Source organism: Aedes aegypti, chromosome 1, assembly GCF_002204515.2.
Source record: "Aedes aegypti strain LVP_AGWG chromosome 1, AaegL5.0 Primary Assembly, whole genome shotgun sequence".
In the NCBI taxonomy this organism is placed as follows: domain Eukaryota; kingdom Metazoa; phylum Arthropoda; class Insecta; order Diptera; family Culicidae; genus Aedes; species Aedes aegypti.
In genome coordinates, this window is record NC_035107.1 from 227,266,688 (window position 1) to 227,289,454 (window position 22,767).

The window sequence follows — 22,767 nt, forward strand, 5'->3', positions numbered from 1 at the left end:
TAAGCACACGGAGTCCTATATTTCGCCAAAACAAACATAAAGTGCCTATATAGAACTATATAAGCTCTGCACTAGTACTATATCGCAACCCACAACCTGTGGGATTCGAACCCACGACTCTAAACATTGTATGGAGGGTATAGTAATGCGGGGCCAAAGTGATCACCGTGGTGAATTTGATCAATTCAGAAGCCAATTATAGATGCTTTCAATGACGCGAAACATTTCGTTGTTATCATATGAATTCTATGTTTTCCAGTCTCTATATGTCTAATATGATTTTGAAATATTTTGTTTCAAGAAAAAATATTTTCAAGGGTGTAATTTACATTGTCGACAAAGTCAGTACCATACTAAATATTGTATTGATGCTATGAGCTGTCCATTAATTACCGGGCGGATGACAGAAACAGGATCAATCTTGTCCGGTTCGTATTGTGTGAGTGCGAAAAGATTCTTGTGTGCAGACGAGAATTGATTACCAACTGGTGAGCTCGTTCTATGCTAAAAATAATACACTTATATTGTGACAATGGTATTTTTTTATAATTTTTAACAAAGTATGGAGGGTTCGTCACTATAAGTGTCGGCATGAACCCTTATCCTGTTTTACATAATTTTAATATACACATACTTTTTTCCGTCATTATCAAAATAACCTTTGAATAGTTCTACATTATAAATGCTGACGTACTCTTTTTAACTCTCAAAATCCCGGGACGAAACTTAAATTTTGAAGTGGCCAAAATGTTGAGACCGGTAGATCAATTAATTGGAAATAAACTTTGAAGTACATGCGGTTCGTTAATCTTACTATGCTTTAGTAAGAAATCTCCCCTGACCCCTCCCCCTTTTCTGAGTAACGGAAACCCCGTAGAAAGGAGGGATCCAAAATTGGCCTTAGACGGATATCTAAAGATCCCGAAGAGCAAGAAGGTTGATGTCTTCGATAAAGTTGTTCAATAGATCAAGAACTTTATGGTGATTGAAAGTCCAATTGATAATTTATCCGCTAGATATCGCTGGTAATAAATTTTCGTCTGTATCGTCGTAACAATCGTCTGTATCTCAAAATCAGTATCAGCTAGAAGGTGCGTATCTTCGGTTGTTCAGTAGACCAAGGGAGAATTTATCTGCTAGGTGGCGCTAGTAACAAATATTGTTTCAATTGTCTACAGGGTGATTACTATATCCTGTCAGTAAAATAAGTAATCATAAAAAAAATGGTTAAATGAATTTTAATTACCAATGCATATCCAGTTTAGGACATCTATAACATTTGTCTTTGCTATACATAGATAACAAATTAATGTTTTTACCTCAATTTCCAGCCACAAGCATTGTTTCAGAAGCATTACAGTTAACACGCAAGCTATTCAAAAGCATATACTTTAACCAAAATATACATATTATATTCGCTAAAATTTTCCATAATCAGTCTCATTCCCTAGTAAGTCTTAAAGATTGTGGTAACATGCTGTTTCAATCAGGCAATTTTTTCAGCGAAGTTTAGTCAAAAATACATATCTGTGGAAAACGTGCGTACCAGGTGCAATGCCTTTAAAACAACACATATGACTAAAAACTAAGGTAAATGAAAAAAAAGATGTAATCTTTACTTTGTCAAAACAAACTTCCCACACTCCGGAAGCACTGATGATGACAAGGACGCATTTTACGCGCAGCTCGAACGCGAGTACGACCGCTGCCCAAGCCACGACGTCAAGATCAGCATAGGAGATTTGAACGCTCAGGTTGGCCAGGAGGAGGAGTTCAGACCGACGATTGGAAAGTTCAGCGCCCACCGGCTGACGAACGAGAACGGCCTACGACTGATAAATTTTGCCGCCTCCAAGAACATGGCCATTCGTAGCACCTATTTCCAGCACAGCATCCCGTATCGGTACACCTGGAGATCACCTCAGCAGACAGAATCGCAAATCGACCACGTTTTGATCGATGGACGGCACTTCTCCGACATAACCGACGTCAGAACCTATCGTGGCGCCAACATTGACTCCGACCACTACCTGGTGATGGTGAAACTGCGCCCAAAACTATCCGTCAGCAACGATGTACGGTACCGACGCCCGCCCCGGTACAATCTCGAGCGGCTGAAACAACCGGATGTCGCCAATGCGTACGCACAGCATCTTGAGGCAGCGTTGCCGGATGAGGACGAGCTTGATAGGGCCCCTCTTGAGGACTGCTGGAGGACAGTCAAAGCAGCCATTAACGACGCTGCCGAAAGCGTTGTCGGATATGTGGAACGGAGCTCAAGAAACGATTGGTTCGACGAGGAGTGCCAGGAGGTTTTAGAGGAGAAGAATGCAGCGCGGGCTGCAATGCTGCAGCATGGTACGCGGCAAAACGTGGAACGATACAGACTGAAGCGGAAACAGCAAACCCGCCTATTCCGGGACAAAAAGCGCCGCCTGGAAGAGGTGGAATGCCAAGAGATGGAGTTGCTGTACCGTTCTCAAGAAACGCGGAAGTTCTATCAGAAGCTCAACACATCCCGCAAAGGCTTCGTGCCGCGAGCTGAGATGTGCCGGGATAAGGATGGGAGCATCTTGACGGACGGACGCGAGGTGATCGAAAGGTGGAAGCAGCACTACGATGAACACCTGAATGGCGCAGAGAACACAGGCACAGAAGGTCAGGACAGCGAAGGCGATGGCTACGTCAGCACAGCGGACAGCGGAAATCAACCAGCTCCCACGATGGGGGAAGTTAAGGATGCCATTCAACAGCTCAAGAACAACAAAGCCGCTGGCAAGGATGGTATCGGAGCCGAACTCATCAAGATGGGCCCGGACAGGTTGGCCGCTTGTCTGCATCGGCTGATAGTCAGAATCTGGGAAACGGAACAGCTACCGGAGGAGTGGAAGCAAGGCGTTATATGCCCTATCTACAAAAAGGGCGACAAACTGGAGTGTGAAAATTATCGTGCAATCACCATCCTAAACGCCGCCTATAAAGTGCTATCCCAGATTCTCTTCCGTCGTCTATCACCTATAGCAAACAAGTTCGTGGGAAGTTATCAAGCAGGTTTCATCGACGGCCGCTCGACAACGGACCATATCTTTTCCGTGCGGCAAATCCTCCAGAAATGCCGTGAGTACCAGGTCCCTACGCACCATTTGTTCATCGATTTTAAGGCGGCATACGATAGTATCGACCGCGTAGAGCTATGGAAATTCATGGACGAGAACAGCTTTCCCGGGAAGCTCACAAGATTGATCAGAGCAACGATGGACGGTGTGCAAAACTGCGTGAAGATCTCGGGCGAACACTCCAGTTCGTTCGAGTCTCGGTGGGGACTACGACAGGGCGACGGACTTCCGTGCTTGTTGTTCAATATTGCGCTTGAAGGTGTCATGCGGAGAGCCGGACTTAACAGTCGAGGCACGATTTTCACGAGATCCGGACAATTTGTTTGCTTCGCGGACGACATGGATATTATTGGGAGAAAATTTGAAACGGTGGCAGATTTGTTCACCCGCCTGAAACGCGAAGCAACAAGAGTCGGGCTAATGGTGAATGCGTCGAAAACAAAGTACATGCTGTTGGCGGAACTGAGCGCGACAGGGCCCGCCTAGGAAGCAGTGTTACGATAGACGGGGATACCTTCGAGGTGGTGGACGAGTTCGTCTACCTCGGATCCTTGTTGACGGCTGACAACAATGTTAGTCGGGAAATACGAAGGCGCATCATCAGCGGAAGTCGTGCCTACTATGGGCTCCAGAAGAAACTGCGGTCAAGAAAGATTCACCCCCGCACCAAATGCACGATGTACAAAACGCTCATAAGACCGGTAGTCCTCTATGGGCATGAGGCGTGGACTATGCTCGAGGAGGACTTGCAAGCTCTTGGGGTTTTCGAACGCCGAGTGCTAAGGACGATCTTCGGCGGCGTGCAGGAGAACGGCGTGTGGCGGCGAAGGATGAACCACGAGCTCGCTCAACTCTACGGCGAACCCAGTATCGTGAAGGTAGCTAAAGCTGGAAGGATACGCTGGGCAGGGCATGTTGCCAGAATGCCGGACAACAACCCTGTAATGATGGTGTTCGCCACGAATCCGGTTGGAACAAGAAGGCGTGGGGCGCAGCGAGCTAGGTGGATTGACCAGGTACACCAGGACCTGGAGAGCGTGGGTCACAGTCGAGGATGGAGAGAAGCGGCCATGAACCGAGGGAATTGGCGAAATATTGTTGGCGAGGCTTTATAAAGATAATTGATGTAAAGCCAAATAAGTAAGTAAGTAATCCATCCTCCGTCAGTATCAATCAGATGGTGACTGAGACAAACTGACCCTCTTCGCATGCAGCTAGCCTCACTAACAGTAGAGCTCTCTCCTACCTGCTCGGTGTGAGAGTAAAAGAGTAGGAGAGAGTGAAAGTAGATGTAGATATAGATAAGTTAAAAATAGATCTGTATCGGTAAAGAAGCTACAGATCAACTGATTCCGGCACAGTAGTGGCCACGAGCACAGAGTGCCTTAAAAAAAAAAAGATTATCGTACACTCAGTTGCTAACATTTCGACCACAAATTCCTCCCTTCTCATCTGAAGTTTTACCTTCTTTTAAATGATAGCTGTTCTTCAGAATTTCCGTTCCAAGCAATGATCTGTATTAAGACTATTATTTTCCTTTTTGATACATTTTCTGCTCGGTGCTACGCGCGCCATCGGTATCCAAGTTGTAAACAACTGAATCTTCTTTATCTAATTGTTTAGAGTCCGCGGCTACAAAGCAATGCCATGCTGAAGGTGTCTGGGTTCGATTCCCGGTCGCTCTAGGACCTTTTCGTAAAGAAATTTCCTTGATTTTCCTGGGCATCATCGTACCTGCCACACGATATATGAATGCGAAAATGGCAACTTTGCTCAAAAAGCTCTTTGAAATCCATCTTTAATGCTGTAATGAAACTTCAAAGTCACAATTCTCACGAGGATTGTAACAGACAGTAACTCGATTTGGATCTGAGACTTATGTACTGGTACAAAGCATGAAACAAGAATATCAGCTTTGTTGGTTCACTAATTTAGTACATTTTTGCTTTTAAAAATTCGAGTAGGGGCACATTTTAGCAATTTTGACGGCCATCTTTGATTTCTCAGATGTTGTTAAAAAGTAGAAAAAAAACATGCGAAGAGGCCTTTCTATTGTTCTTAATTTTGTTTGTATTGCACGCTCCCACGCAAACAAGGTATTCATTCAAAACACGATCACATGCAAACATTTATATACTAAATTTCCCCGATTGATCATAATTTGGGCTTCCTATTGAACCCAACTCGAATCAGCGCTAATTATTGAAAGTGTGAAAAATCACCGCCCGACGACGGCGACCAATGGTGACGTCCTTCCCGCTGAACATCCGTCAGCAGCACGTGCCCTCGCCACAACTCGGCGACGCTATTCGGTTAGCTTAGGTAGCTACACCTAGCCAAATAATGTGCGCGAATCAACCCGTTGATGTCCGTCATTAGCAATCGGTGCAATGGACGACGATCTTCGTACACGGTTTTTGCAACAATGAAATTAGCTCGATTAGGGAAAATCCGCAAAAAGGTCGTCTGTATCCCAACCCTTCCTTTGATAAGTGGTATGCACTTCGCATTATTCAATCTGTCACCTGGTATTGTCGCTGTGTGTATGTTCCGAGTGACCAGTGTGGTACAGTAGGGTGCGGCTTATATTTTGAAAGTTCCCTAAACCTAAAATTCGTATGGTCTGCTGAATGTAAATCATATAAAAAGAGAAACCTCAAAGCTTGAGCCAAAATTTAGAATTAGAGGTGATGCAAGTGACTTGAAGTTGAATTTTTAAGTTATGAAATACGAAAAACTTAACTTTCAAAAATTACATTGAGGGCATTCAACCCAGATGTAACAATTATACAAAATGTATGTATCCACTTATTAACAGAAAATCGAAACTTTGTCTTAAGAACAAGATTTTGATCTTCAAACAAATTTTCAGGCCAGCCATGTTGTATGCTGTACCAATATGGACCAGCTGTTGTAATACCAGAAAGAAAGCTCTGCAGAGAATTCAAAATAAAATTTTGAAAATTATTCTGAAGCTTCTTTCCTGGTATAGTACTAATAAGTTAAATAGAATATCAAATGTTGAAACTTTGGAACAAATTTTTAATAAAATAATTAACATTTTAGACAAAAATCGTTGCAATCTTCTTTTGTCACGATTAATACGTTATTATATAGGTTAAGTAAAGCTAAGTTAACTGAAAATATTTTTTCTCTTAAAAGCTTGTGAAATCAACTCACCTGTTAATCATTTGAACTGCTACGGCAAATGGAATGAAATATGTTGTTAACAAAATGTTAAGAAAAGCTTAATTTAGTTTTATCAAATTAGGGTGGTAGTGTTTTCTTACACAAAATACCTAAATATTAATAAAAAAAAAAATCTTTGAAATAAGCCACACCCTACTGTAGCTCAGGCACAGATGGTTTTGTGGGTTGATGGCAGAATTCCACTAATCACCGTCACCTCGCAGTTGGCTATTTTGTTTGGATAGCTATTAGTCTCCATCACGGTCTGGTAGCTTCCCACCACGACCAACTACATACTACCATTGATGAGCCGACCCATTAGAACTAGAACTAGTATAGGATGAGTCGGGAGAGAGCACGACTCACTATGCCTATGTATTCTGCTGACCAGATCATCCCCTTCTGAGCCGAGAGCTGCTGGGCAAATGTTGAACTGCGAAGTTGTCAGTAGCCATTGATCGTCGGTCGGACTTAGCGAAAGGAAGGGTTGCGAAGCAAAGGCTAGTATCTAGTTCCGCGTCGGGTCGAGTGCGTAGTCGAGGACTCAATCGGTGATCCGGGGGTTTCCAGGATACTGGAATTCGTTGAAACGTGAAATTGGGACTTGGTTTTGGGAGAGATTTTGAACGATCGAGTTCTTCAAGTGATTTAAGACAAGCAATTCATATCCAGTCAAAAGGGTAAAGATCCGCCCAAGTGAGATATGAGTGTACCGGCTTAGCCGCCCGCAATAATTTTCAACCAAAACTGGAATATTGTTTTCGTCGGGAAAGCCCACATTCTTACGCAAGGATTCGTGAATCGGACACAGTGGGCGCGTGCGCAGAAAGAAATGGCGCCTCCATTGGCATCGCCGTCGGCAAGATTTGTAAGTATTCCGGTCAGCCACCACCAGCCAGAGTGCCAACCAGATACTCAAATATCTAGCTTTGGCATCATGCTCTACGTCGTCTTCGTCACGCGGCGGACTTTTCACGGTGCGCTGCTAAACGCTATTAAATGGATTGAATTTGGCAACTTTTGGCCTAGTATGCTCGAAGCCGTTTAACGCGTGGTTGATAAAATTCGAATCTTTGTCCCGGGGGATAACTGATGGTGTGCTGAAAGTGGTTCAAAAATGTACACGACGGTGAGTGAGCTGTTGTTGACGGTGGGTTTTATGAGCGAAGACCACGCGACGGTGAATCATTTGGAGTTTTGTGATAAGTGAAGAGTAAATTAGTTGTGCTATCATAATCTTTGCACTACAAATTATCCCTTTAGGGATGAAAAGATCTAGGATTCAGAACGGGAACACAATTTCGTCGCAGAAGAAAATGTATACTGATTTGGATGCCAAAGAGCATGAGTGAAAAAGAGCCTTCGATTTTCGACGTGAGGAACAAATAATTCCGCCATTCGAGGTCCGAATTTGCTAAATTTCGGCAGGAGTTATTGAACTCCATTAAGGATATTAGGTTTCCTTCCAAATCATGAAGAATGGAGGCTGTTACCTTTAACCTGAAACCATGAAAAATCGTGACCTATGAGCATAAGCATGCATGAGCATAAATGACCGTACAATTCGTAGTTGCTACTCCATGATTGTTGAAACCATGAAAAATCGTGACCTACTTCTCAAACATTTTAAATAAAAAATTGCTACCCCTCGGTTCTGTCCTACAATTTTTCAAATCGGTCATTTTCTTGGTTAATTCACCTAGCTCACTGTGCTCCTCGTCTGCTTGTACCGACCAAATCCAAAGCAAATACCATTTATGCGGAACTGTTGTGCGGTATTCTCACAACGTGTCCCGCCCATCATACCCTTCCTACTTTTGCGACTTTCTGAATACTGGGTTCACCGTAAAGTTGCGCAAGCTCGTTGTTAGTTCTTCTTCTTTATACGCCGTTTTCACAAACTCCGCCAAGCACACGGTGTTTGAAAACCCCAGCTTGCAGTTCCTCTTTGAGCATAGTCCACGTTTTATGCTCGTAGAGGACTACCGGCCTTATACCGGCCTTTTTATCGCAGTTTCTTCTAGAGCGCATAGTAGAAACAACATCCACAGATGATACACCTCCGTATTTCCCAGCGAACGTATTTCCCAGTGCCCGTTTTTGGTTCTAGCGATTGCTAGAACATACGAATGAGCGTAGAATGAGTGAAAAGATGAAAGAGTGAAAGATATGGATAGATACAGATTGCACAACTAAGCAAACATTTACAAAGTAGACTAACTACGGAAGGGGCCTGAAATTGAACCCATGATCTTTTGCTTACCAAGCAGAAGTAGTTTCCATTAGACCACCATGCCCCGTGAACAAAAGCTTCAGTGAACATTTAGCAAACAACTTCGGCGGATTAACGATAATAACTCTGCTAGGTTCCTGACAAGGTTGTTGATAGGTTATCTCCAAAATTCTTATTCTATGTTTCTCTAGATTTCTATATATTCATGTAAGATGTTTGGCAAGATATAGAAAAGACATTATTGTTATACAGTCGACTCTCCTCATCTCGATGTTCTACATCTCGATAACTCTCCCTATGTCGATGATTTTTGTGGTCCCTACATTCTGCATACATTTTCACTCTCCATATCTCGATACCCTCGTTACCCCGATATCCTCCTTATCTCGATGCGATTTTCATTTCCGATTTTCTCTTCGTATGTCGAATGGGCATTATCGAAGGTTACTAGACTAGATTTTAGGGATTCAAACCAATTTGCAAAGACGGAAAATGACGTCTGTTTGGTTTCAATTTTCCTGGAAACGGAGTGATTTTCAATGTAGTGTTCATTAAAAATTTTTCTATGTCTTCATCTCTCCTCATCTCGATGGTCCATTCGATATCAAGATGTGGAGACAGAGAGTCGACAGTTTAAGTTTTTTTCAACTACCGTTTAATAGGGTAGTACGGCAGTATTCAACAATCTGCTAACGATATCTGCAAGAAAACGTTGAACAGTCATTAAAATCTTAATAGCAATCTACCAAGTAATCCATTAAAGATTTGACAAACTACTGTAAATATTCTCTGAGAAGGATACCATTCTAAATTTTTCAAAGACAAGAATCACTTAGAGATCTGATCAGAAGTTCCATAAAGACCTGGTTTTAACCTTCGTGCTGTCGCGTTGTTGTACTTTGTACAACAGTTGGGATTTATATGCTATAATTTTGTAACAAAGATATCTATGGACACCAAACTAAGATGAATTTCTAAAGAAACTTAGTTTTTGTGTACAGTTTGGCCTTTTTTAGTGCGGGAAAATCAACAAATGTACATAGAAGTCCCATAACAATGAACGCACTACATACGATTCGGGTAGACCACAATTTGAAATCGGTATATCTCAAAATTCAGATAATTTTGAACCTTAGGGTCTTCAGAAAAGTTGTTCTGATGGTGGAGCGCTGCCTGATGGTGCTTTTAATTCGGAATTTGACCACTAGGTGGCACTAATAGGCATGAAGCTTTTACTTTCGTTATGTAGATATCTCAGGAGCCTGTCCACTTAGAAAGATGGCGTCTTCGGCAAAGTTATTCAGTAACTCATGGGCTATCATTGTTTGAGCTAATTGATGCACAATTTTGTCACCAGGCGGCGCTTGTGTACATGAAATTTGTGTTTTGCATATGTCTCAGGACCCTGAACTCTTAAAAAAATGTCGTGTTTGGCAAAGTTGTTCAGCAGCTCAATAGATGGGTTTTCAGACCCCCTTGCCCCCTCGTGGTCATGTGTCCACACAAAAATGTATGGACCTTTGACATTGGCCATGCCCATGGGGTAGGACACTAGATCCAGTATTAAAATATTAATATTTGTTAATGATATTAATATTGATAATGAGAAAATTAGCAAGTATGCATGGAGTTTTGCTGTTTGCCTGTTGCCGGAGTTGCCAAGGCAAATTGATTATTTATATGAAAAAAAAAGTTGTGTTTATTGTCAGATCGTCTCAGATCCATATGGTCATGATATCATTATGAGTTAATGGATCAGAAATACCTTTCAGTCAAAATATGTTCAATAATATAATCTTAAATACAATGGGCCCCCTTTATGGGAGTTTCATGTACTTACTTGCTAAATCTAGATATTCCCCACTCAAATCAATTCCGTATTCATTGGGATCATGCATCATCAAATGGTAGCTTTTAATTCTTAGTAAAAATAGCCTAAACGGATGAACATTGACCCAAGTGCACTAGTTGTAGCGATGGGAAGAGCTTATTTAGTATAAGTGTTCAACGGATATGTGTTGGAGTAATATCAGAATCTGTACCTGACAGGTCTCTGCAGATCACGATATTCTCCATACCACCACTAATAAATCCAGTGATTAGAACATCCTCACTACCATTCTGTATATTGAGCAATATATATGAGAAATCCGTCCGATGCAACATAGACCACACTGTTTGATGCCAACATCCATCTGGTAGTCTGGCTAGAAAGAAACTGGCACCTTGTACGATGCATCACATTCGGTGAAGCTCCATTGTCATCAATTCCCCACATGCAATATGTCTACTGTAGTATGTCAGATCCGCAAGACATACAATCCACGATCCCTAGCTGCTTGTTTATAAATTCAAGATACTTCTGTCAGATGTCTTGAGGAAAATCGTAGCAATCTCGATGAGATCATAAAAATAATATATATTAATCCGTATTAACGGATATTAATACCAATATTGATGAGTGTCTTACCCCATGGCCATACCCCCCTCCCCTTTTTTTTTTTTTTTTTTTTTTTTTTTTTTTTTTCTTCTAAGCAATGGGGGGATAATCTGCTCAACAGACGCCGTGTGGGGTTAGGGACCATTTACTACATGCAAGCAGTAAACAGGACTACACCCCCGACCCACTAAACCATTTCCATTGCCGCCAAACCCTTCGTCTCTCCGGGACCACCAAGAAGGCATTGCTTCGGAGAGGGGCTATTGCACATCGCATCCTCCAGGTTAGCTGCGTAGCCATGCAGCAACGAACATCGATGACACGCTTATGGGGGCCCACCAAGGTAGCATGCTGGCGCTTTGCCAGCTTCCCAGGTGGTCCTCACCTCCCGTTGTCCGCTGAAAGCGGGCAGGGTCGACCACTACGCCCGCGCCCAGCTGCACCGCAGGTATCAAGAACTGATACTGCGGGCTTCGCAATTTGACCTACTGAAGGCTCAGGCCCTATCAGCTAGCACCAGCTGGGATTGCTGACGAAGGGGCCTCCACCTGCCCCGAACAACCAGAGGCTCGTATCCACCCAGTAGGCCGGCGCCACGACAGCAGCGCTACCAGGATGTTCTCCCCGCGGCCACTTAATCGCTGTAAGGGTCGATTTCGACCGTAGGGCACCGGTATGACCTACGTAGCCGACTGCGAACCCTTGGACCACCTGTTGTTTAGCGTCTGCACTAGCCACTCCTCGAGTCCACTCGCCACCTCCTTTGCAATCCCGAGACGATGTGGGTGATAGCCGATGAAACGGCATTCCAGCCAAACTCGTCTTCACACATCCTCTGGACCAAATTGTCCGGAGTCGTGTCCCGACCGCATGTGGCTAACATGCGGTCACGCATTGTGCGGAAACGCGGGCACACGAACAAAACGTGTTCCGCCGTTTCCTCTAAACCTGCACAAACTGGACATTCGGGAGAACCCGCATGACCGAAACGGTGTAGATACTGTCTAAAGCAACCATGGCCCGAAAGGACCTGTGTCAGGTGGAATGTTAGTTCCCCATGGCGCCTATTGACCCAGATATCTAACCTCGGAATCAACCTGTGAGTCCACACTCCTTTGGTGGAACTGTCCCACGCACGCTGCCATTTGACCATGGAGGCCAGTCTGGCAGTCCTGCGTATGCCTCTTGTGCCACGCATTTCGAAGCACTCTATGTCTTCCATGATAAGGATACCAATAGGCACCATACCGGTGATGACGCAGAGTGCATCGTGTGACACGGTACGGTACGCGCTCGCAACCCTCAGGCACATTAGCCTATAAGTACTCTCTAGCTTGCTACGGTAGCTCTTGGTACTTAAGGCCGTGCCCCAAGCCGGGCCACCATACCTCAGTATGGACGAGGCGACACTGGCCAGAAGCTTTCGCTTGCTGGCGTACACCGCAGAGCTATTGGACATCATCCGGGACAGTGACACAATGGCTGTGGAGGCTCTCTTGCAGGCATAATCGACGTGGCTACCGAAGGTAAGCTTATCATCGATCATCACCCCCAAGTGTTTGACGGAGCGCTTCGAAGTGATCGTGCAGTCGCCTACACTGATCACCGCTTGCTGCACCGACTTTCGGTTGTTGACAACAACCGCCTCAGTTTTGTGGTGAGCCAATTCCAGTTTCCTGGAGCTCATCCACTCCTCCACAATTGCGATCGAGTGGGCTGCAGTCAATTCCACTTCTTCGATCGATTCACCGTAGACCTCCAGCGTAATATCGTCGGCAAAGCCAACGATGACCACACCCGCCGGGAATTTTAATCTCAACACCTCGTCGTACATGACATTCCATAACACCGGGCCCAGGATGGAACCTTGCGGGACTCCTGAGGTTATGTGAAAGCACTTCCGACCCACCTCTGTGTCATAGACTAATACCCGATTCTGGAAGTAACTTCCGAGAATCTTGTACAGGTACTCGGGTATCCCCAGACGCAGGAGCGCATCGGCAATAGCCGCCCAACTGGCACTATTAAATGCGTTCCTTACATCCAGAGTCACTACTGCGCAGTAGCGAATCCCCCTCCTCTTACGCTGGAGTGCTATCTCAGCGGTTTTCTTAACCGTCAGAATAGCGTCTACGGTGGACTTCCCTTTCCGGAAGCCGAACTGGTTGCTTGAGAGACCATTTACACTCTCAGTGTACCTCAACAGTCTGTTGAGGATGATCTTCTCGAGCACCTTCCCCGCCGTGTCAATCAAGCATATTGGTCTATACGCCGACGGGTCACCAGGTGGTTTCCCCGCCTTTGGCAATAGTACCAGGCTCTGCCTCTTCCACGCATCTGGAAATACTCCCTCGTCCAGGCATATCTGCATAGCAGATCTGAACATACCGGGAGCCTCCAAGATTGCGACTTTGAGGGCCAGGTTTGGAACTCCGTCCGGACCTGGTGCCTTCCCCATGCTTAGGGATTTTGCAATCCCTACAAGTTCCTCATCGGTTACTCTATCCTCATCGCCAGCCCCAATCCCCGGCTGTCCTACAAAAGGAGGCCATGGGCTAGGGTTGTGGCGCGGAAAGAGCCCCTCGATGATCCCCTCCAGCATCTGTGGAGATTGCTCCGTAGGAGCAATTGCACCTCTTGTCTTCGCCATAACGATCCTGTAGGCATCACCCCACGGGTTCACGTTGGCACTCTGACAGAGTCTCTCAAAGCAGGCCTTTTTGCTTGCCCTTATCTCGGACTTCAGCGCGACTTTGGCAGCGGTGAACACCGCCCGTCGTTCTTCACGCTCCTGCTCGGTACGTGCTCGCTGCATCCGCCTCCTGGCCCGTAGGCAGGCACGGCGCAGGTTCGCAATTGCTTGAGACCACCAGTACGTCGGTGGTCTCCCATTTCTAGGGTGGACTTTCCTAGGAATGGTCGCATCGCACGCACGCGAAAGCACCGCTACCGGTTCGTCCCCGCTTAGGCCGAGTAGGTTACGCTCACGACGGAGCGCCTCCCTAAGTACTTCGTCATTGAAGTACGATGTCTTCCACCTACGAGGGCTTGGCCGTGACCTAGCCGCTTCCTCTACGCGCTGCCTGCTGTTGTTGTAGTCGATACTGTAGCGAACCGCCAGGTGGTCGCTGTGAGTGTAGGCATTGTCTACCCTCCAGTTCGAACTACTCGTTAGGCCAGGACTACAAAAAGTAATGTCGATAATCGACTCCGCTCCGTTTCGGCTGAAGGTACTTTTGGTACCAACATTAGCCAGATCGACATCTAGCACGGCCAGTGCCTCTAGCAGGATTTGACCTCGCTGGTTCGTGATGCGGCTTCCCCATTCCACGGCCCAGGCATTGAAGTCACCCGCTATTACTACTGGCCTTCGCCCTGTCAACACGGTCGTCATGCAGTCCAGCATCTGCGTGAACCGCTCGGTCGACCAACTCGGAGGCGCATAGCAGCTACAAAAGAGGACCCCGTTTACCTTGGCGATCACGAAGCCCTCGTAGGTAGTAGACACCAACTCCTGGACGGGGTATTTACCCGTCGTCCATATCGCCGCCATTTTTCCGGATCCATCCACGACCCAGTTGCCGTTGCCGGCGGGTACTCGGTATGGGTCCGATATGATGGCGATGTCCGTCCCCCACTCAGCAACTGCCTGGTACAGCAGTTGCTGAGCTGCGTCACAGTGGTTCAGGTTCAGCTGCGTTACCTGCACTGTGACTTTTCGTTAATGGCTCGTTTGAAGGTCGGGCACCTTGAGCCTCCCGTTGGATGATTGTTGTTCACGGACTTGCCGGAACAAATCAAGCACTTGGGAGGGTTCTTGCAGCCTAGTGCCTTATGACCTTCCTCACCACAACGCCTACACAACTTGGTCCTATCAGGGCCTTTACAGCCCCAGGACTTGTGTCCTGGTTCCCTACACCTAAAGCAGATCACCGGTTGCTCATGTATGTTCAGTGAGCATACTGACCAACCAACCTTGATCTTGCCTACCTTAGCGGACTTATTTGCGTCCGCCACAGGTAGGTGTACTAAGGCCACCTGAGTACCTGCCGGACCTTTCCGTAGCTGAACGGCAGCGGTGGGCACCTGAATCTCGCACTGTTGCCGCAGTGCTGTGACGAGCTCTTCTGCGTTGGTGATCTCGTCAAGGTTCATCACCTTCAGAGTCACTGACTGCGTCAGAGCCCTCACTTCGACACCCTCGCCAAGGACCTCTTCCGCCAAACTTTTGTAGGCGGCGCCCTTGCGCTCCTTGTCGCGCTTAAGCTCAAGAATCATTTCACCTGTACGAGTGCGTCTGACACTGCGTACGTCGGCTCCACGATCTGCGAGCTTCGCGTCACTGCGCATCGCCTTCAGGACTTCCGAGTACCCCCCTCCCCTTACTGCCCCATAAATGACCACGTGCTTTATGGACGACCCCTAAGACGCCATGTTTCTGTTGTCGGGCTCCTAAAATATTTGCAAAACAAATGTTTCGTGTCCACTGGCGTCATCTGGTGGTAAAATTTTAAATCAATTAGCTCGATCCCTTGGCTTATTAAAAAACTTTGCCGAAGACGCTATATTTCTAAGTGGTCAGGATCATGAGATAGAGTGAGGGACCGAAATCCATACAGGCTCAAAATCCATACACTTCATACAAATAGTAGGTGTTTTGTATGAAGTGGACGGATTAAGATTCATTTCTTAGGTGTATGGATTTCGATCCCACACGGTATCCGCAAAACAAAAGTGTCAGGCTCACTAGCGCCACCTGGTGGCAACATTTTGAATCAACTAGCTTGAACAATGATTGCGAACAATTACTGTCCAGAAAATCAGAATGTACATATAACGAAATCACCTTTTGCATTATGCGATACTTATATGTTCAAAGATTCCTTATAAGATGTCGTCAAAACGCCTTATACGTACAAAGTGGAGCCGATATATGTGCATATTTTATATGATGAAAGTTGGCATGCAATGCAAGTGTATAGAATTTATGCGAATTAATCTGTCGTCTTATGCGACTTAATTTATGATAACAAAGATTATTTGTCAGCTGCTACGGATTGATTCAATTTATTTTGTACGTGTATACGGAACGACACAAAATGCACTGATGGACTCAGAAAATAGCGTTTTATGCGAGGAAATCCGTCAGTCAAACGATTTCATTTAGCGTGTTGTGTGGGGGTGATATAGTTCGCACAAGTAAGCGACTGTTTATGTTAATTCTTATGCGACTTCTGGTAGTCTGGGTGAGTTACTGAACAACTTTTTTGAAGACGCCATCTTTCTAAGTTGTCAGGCTCCTGAGATATTTGCAAATTCAAACTTTCATGAATACTAGCACCGCCTGATGGTGGAATTCCGTATCTGAATGATCACCGCATAACAGCCCTTGATCTCCTGAACAACTTTGTCGAAGATTTTTTTTATTTAATCTAGATCACGGGGTATTTCATGTTGAACATGAAAAACCAAAGATGGTGTACAAAATACACCGTACAACTACTTGCGTTACAAAAACTTCGCGCGGCAACCGAAAAGTTAAATTCTTAAAGAACCTTCTCGGAAATTCATAATAATAATTAATGATGTACCAACAATATTGTGGACATTCATTGTCAGGAATCACACAACCTATCCTACAATACTTTTTTTACGAAGTTAGTAAATAAAATCAACACGTTTCAATGGGAAATTTAGTATTAGAATGCAAAGTTACGCGGAAATAATGTGATTTGTTCTTAATCTTTGTAGTTTAGTTGAGACCAGATTAATTTAAGAAATAATAATCTATATTATCTGTCCTTAACTCCAGAAGACTCTGGAATGTATCCTTCAGGTCTACAAGCAAGATCTATTATGCTTTGAAAATCTTTGCATATGCAAAGAAATTCAGACCAGTATATTGCTTTTTAATATATTGTAGTGCCGTATTGAAAGTAAATTTGTGCATGAAAATACATTTAATACATTATGTGTATGGTTGAGGGCCTGTGTCATCACTAAAAACTATCAATAGACCACAGGTTACGCTTGTAGATCCTAAAGCCTATATTCGATGGAGTTCCTGAAGGACCAAACACATCCATATAAATCAATGCAAAAGTCAATGCCATTATTGAAAGCCTTCAATATTTTCCCCACTCGCGCTTATAGATCCTTTTGCCCATTTTTTCAAGGAGTCTTTTTTTAAAAGAATTTTCGCACTTATTGCAAAGCTAGAAACATTCACCTTATTCACTTATCTGGGATGCTAATAGGATGTAGGCTCTGTGGTTCTCACTCAACGGTCTATTAAGGATACACGTCTTGAGTGTGGTACAGAGAAAAAACTGAGAAAATGGGCGATATGAATAAAAAGCATTGAACTTTACTACATGTAGCTTCCACTCAAAAACAAAATCCACAAAGTTAACTACACTTTTGGTATGAATAAAAAACCTTTCGAACATGTGGTAGTACCTACTACTTTCGAACATGAGCAATGACTGATGCTGCACGTAAAGAAAATTCTATTCAGAGTGCAGAGTGATGCTGCACGTTAAGAAAATTCCATTCAGAGTGACACTTACAATCAATAAAATCATGCATATATGCCAAATTTGTCGCTTATTCACACGACAAATCATGTGAAAATATTAATATTACTACGTTCCCGCTATGCATCGCGTAATCGATCATGAACACAAATTCATCTAAACTATGTAACTTCACGCGATTTGAAGTGTAAATTTGCGATAACCATTACCTTTATGTGCATGTGAATTTTATAATGATTTGACAACAAGGATTTTTCTGAGAATTTTGGTATTATAGCTAGAAATCTGTATCCCATGGAGGAATCCTTAGATTACAGCAATTGTGACATTATAAAGTTCCTAACATTTTCAAGATTCCAGTACTGAGAATTTGATGAATTTTGAGCGTCCTCTGTGAATTAAATAAAAACAGCCTGTTGAACTTCGATGGTGGATATGGGATTCTTTGTATTTCTGTGGTATTCTCGTTATTTCGGTAGGTTTCCTGGTAGTATCCCTGGAATTCTTAGAAATAAAAATAAATTCTCACAATAGTGGTTGAATTAAGGATTTTCTTTACATTTTTACATTCAGACACTCAAAGGTGTATACTATAGTTGAATATTTTCTCTGAAATCTCAACGGAACTGAATCAAAGGAATCTAAAGTTTACAAGAATTCCAAGGATTCGGACCAGTGTTTGCAGAAATCTCAGAGATTTTTACAGAAATACCGTCTTAAAGATACCCGAATAATTTCAAATGATTAATAGCCAGACTAAATACTTACCAGATTTACAATACTTCCAAAAAAATCCCAGAATTGTTATAACAAATCTAGAATGCCTATCAGGAAACCCAGAATTACTATAGGTATTCCAGAATTCCAAAGGAAATCAGAGAATCTGGGATGTCAGAATTCTTACATAAAATTTAGAATTACTTTATAATTAGTTTAAATCCATCCGACATCCGAGAATTCCTAAGCAACTAAATAGTTATTGTAATGCCAGATTGAACATAATTATCGTAATGAGTATCTTCGTATCTGCCACACGATATTCACATGCAAAATGGTCAATTGACATTGAAAGCTCTCAGTTAAAAACTGTGTAAGTACTCATAAGTACACTAAGCTGAGAATTATGCTCTGTCCCAGATGGGACGTTACGCCAGAAAGAATACCAGATCTCTCAAATAAATTCAAAATTCCTTACGGGAATCTCAAAATTCTTTTCGAAATATAAAAATTTCTACGGAAATCTCAAAATACCTTTCGAAATATCAAAGCGGACATCGTTTTCCCATGATATTTACTCAAATTTTAATTATTCCATTCATTTCAACAAACTCAAAACATGAGTAGCAACATTGAAGCTAACTACCAGTAGCTTTGCAGTAAATGCTACCTTTATTCATAGCAACGCGTTGTTTGTAGTAGGGGGAGATCCCCCAGTACCGGACACCTAAGCTTCTAAAATCATAACTAAAAAACTATTGATTTTTTGTGGTCTTGGTGCCCAATTATGATAAATATTATCATTATTGTAGCGTACAAAAATAAATATGGAAATATAAATATGAATTTTCACATTGTATTTTGATGATGTATTTTAGTACCAAATTGACGTATCATAAAAGGTGGCTCCCAATACCGGACACGATCTGGAAATGTCCCGAATTCTAAAAAATTGTATATCATCGAATGTTTTTACTTCAGGAATAGTATTTTATCAATAATTCAATGCATTTGCAACTTTCACAAGAATAATTTGAGCTTTACTAAGTCTGCAAGTTGGTCATCAAAAAACCTCTTTCATATATGACGAAAAACAACATTTTTTATATGTTGTTCTGAATTTTCATTCTTCTTATTTTTATTGCATGTTCGATACCAGGATCGATGAAATCTATGAAAAACGAATGTATTTTGAGTCACTGGTGCGAATATTACAAAGATATCATGTAACAAATCAAACTGTCCGAAACTGGGGGATAGGAGGTGCTAGACCAAAATTGTAGTTTGATCATATTTAGTTTAAATATGGTACAAAATACATTCACACTTTCAAATTATGATTATATGCGATCATGCTTGCGTGTTTTAAATTATTTTGCCATGTTAAAAATAATTACTAATTAGGCTTAAATTTAGGGCGATACGTCAAATTTTTAAAAATTTTCATTCATCTCTACTTTTTTAAAAAGTCAAGCATATTTCAAGGATGTGATATTCTACGCAAACATTACTCTCCATTATAGCTTCCTTTTCTTCTAATACACCATCTTGATTGGATCATGATTTCTCAATTTTCGAACTTTGTCCGGTATTGGGTGCTGTCCGGTACTGGGGGATCTCCCCCTATGTTTCGAACAAGTTTTTGGTTCCTGTTATATTGTTATTTTTTTTTTAATTTTAATTTTTATTATTATCAAATATTCTGGGGGGGCTGGATGATCCTAGAGGGGCCAGACCCCCCTGCCCCCCCCCCCCCCCCTGTTCCTACATCCTGTTCCTACAACAAGAAATCTTCAAACGAAATGAAAGAAACTCATAAACTAAGGCCGAAATGGTGATCGGAAAAGTCAATCTCCATACAAACTTCAAGCTCGTTAAGTATTCCAAGATTTGAATAAACCAGAAGTATTTTCGCATTTTAACAAAACGTTATACCTTAGGAAACCGATATGCTGGTTTTCCCGAGGTAAAATGTGCACCGTTTTTGTAAGAGATATTTTCAAAATTTCTCGGTTACTCTAAGGTTTTTTTTTACGTCGGTCGATGTCCCGTGTAAAAAAACGCATTGTTTCAAAAAACGACGTAAAACCAGACTTCGTGTTTTTTGACGTTTCATGACCGACGTTTCATAATATAGAATTTTGTTTTGTATGGTAGAAAAATTACTCAAATTTTGTTTCACGTCGTTTTTTAGATTACGCGATTTTTTTACGCGGTACCGCGCAAAAATAAACTGCCTTTAAAGTTTTCAGTGTATTGTTTGTTTGTCATAATTAGAAAATCTTCTACTCACTTATTACAACGCCACCTATGGTCGAAACTTTATTCGCTACATATATTTTTTTCATTTTTCGTCGGCTTTGTGAACTTGGACAGGTTTGCTGGTTCGAATGAACAAATCAGGATGGCCGGGGCTTTTAACTTGAGACGAGACTCGCGAAGACGAAAAAAGCAACGTACCGTCCAGATTTTGCTGTGACGCAATGCTAGATGCAATCAGCCGTCGGTTTTATGATCAAAGAAATGGATAGTATTCGAAATATTGTTTAGAAATTCATCAGCGAGATATTTTTGGTTTCGGTGATAAAACTAAAATAGAAGGGACCAATGCACGAGTTCATTATTTGACGTTTGAGCGGTGCTGTGTTATTTTTGTAACCATGGCAACGAGTGTTTTTGGCATCGCTCAAACGTCAAACTAGTGAACTCGTGCATTGGTTCATTGAGCTGCAAAATAGTTATTTCAAAGTCTACTATGTTTGCAGACACCCAAAAAGCTTCCCTTGATTCGTTGCGAGGCAAATACAATTCATATTTGCTGATGAGTTCATGTGCCAGCTTTATAAAATGTGTAAACACTTATATATTATCGTAGAAAATTTCAGTAATCGAAACCTGAGACGAGGCTCGCGAAGACGGTCCTCTTTTTCTGTGATTGCTGAGTTTTTTCTTATTCAACTTTGTGTTTATACCAATCATGCGCAAACCGTTCAGACCCTCTCAGAAAAAAAATGGCTGCGTTTGCATCACACCGAATCATAAATGGCTTTTTAAGTAAAATTTCACGCCAACAAACGTAGCAGACATTAGAAACAATTAATCTTGTGTTTAGATTTATCAGCAACTTTGGAAAAAAACTGCTGCGCCAACTAAAGTTTTAATAACAGTTTATTTTGAACACAATACTTTTCACTTATGCAGCCATAAAAACGGCGGACTGGGAATCTGCCACCAACTGTCGATGATAAACCGCACATTCGAATGGCAGAGCGTGGAAAATCGTCAGAATTCAAGTAAACGTAATTGAAATTTCTGGGTATTTTTAGATGATTGCACATTTCAAAAAGTTGCATAACTAAATGCAGTTGTGTGTTGGCAAACTGCTATTATTTTTTATATTCGTACCCTTTTTCATAGTATGCAACGATAAGTGAATAAGATTTTACCCTAAATAGGTTCATTAGGACATTGTGCACAACCTTAGAATAAAAAAAGAAGGCAAAAACACATGTTGTCTGTGAGCTGTCTCTTCTCTCTCGGGGTATAACCTAAGATTTTTTTTTACTTTGATGATGCTCGGCCACTGTGCCTTAATTGGCATAGTGGTAACGTACCGAAAACTATACATAGGAATTGATCTAATATCCGCTAAGCCGACAAATTTTAAAATCGCGCCAGCTGAAAGCGTCCTGCCCCAAAAATACCCCTAAAACTCGAAAGCTTATTCAAACAGACTCAAGTCAAAAAAAAGTATACTAACTTACTTTATCGATCCTACGTGTTTCGCAGACGAAATTTTACACGTTTCGCTCTAAACCAACTAGATTTTTCACTTTTAGAACGTTTAATTTCCGGATTTACAAAACGACGAAAGTAAGATTTTCAACTTTCGCAACCCAACCATTACTTTCGCCGCTCCGCTGTATGGAGAAACAAAGTGACTTATCATTTTGTCATAAAATTTTTGTGGGAAGTGATAGGAACTCTCTAGTTTTTGAACGCGAGCTCATTGTATGCAAAATTTAAGCAATGTACACGGCGAAAAAAATTACAAAAGGTGTTTCATTCTAAACAGTTTTAAAAGACAGGTTGTGATACTTCTGAATTAATTTTCTCAAAACCGTATGGAAGTTACTTATGTCGATTTGAAAAAGTTATCGAGAAATAACTGTTTACGGCACATGCCATCTAATTACCATGATCTGTAGCATGGCACTTATTCCAAACAAAACAGTGCGAATCATTTGGAAAACATCCCACCTCGTTACCACAACAAAACAAATTAAAATCAGATAACTTCACAGAGTGAAAATTGCCAACACAGATAGTTTTTGCTCCTGTCACCACAACAACTGCTTCAAGAGCAGCGTTGCCATGCGGTCGTGCTCTGGGCCTTCTTGGATCGAATGCCCCCTTAGGTCAGCCATCTAAGCCGAGTCACGTTTGACGCCACGGACTGCTTAGCATCGCCTTCTTTGTTCTAAACAGAAAACTTTCGATAAAGACGTTTTTCTCAAGCAACCTTTCTGCCATTTG

At 42.6% G+C, this 22,767-nt stretch overlaps 1 protein-coding gene across 5 annotated transcripts in view; it reads left to right on the plus strand.

The window, feature by feature from the left end:
- LOC5580175 (sodium-coupled monocarboxylate transporter 1) overlaps window positions 1-22,767 on the plus strand; it is a 101,599-nt gene that overhangs the window by 67,283 nt on the left and 11,549 nt on the right. Inside the window, exon 1 of one of the 5 annotated variants that reach the window (XM_021857727.1) lies at window positions 6,732-7,173. The exons of the other annotated variants lie outside the window; for them this stretch is intronic. Within the exon in view, the coding sequence (XP_021713419.1) occupies window positions 7,138-7,173 (36 nt within the window). The 5' untranslated portion in view covers window positions 6,732-7,137. Of the gene's footprint in view, window positions 1-6,731; window positions 7,174-22,767 lie in introns of those variants that run through there. 5 annotated transcript variants of the gene reach the window in all.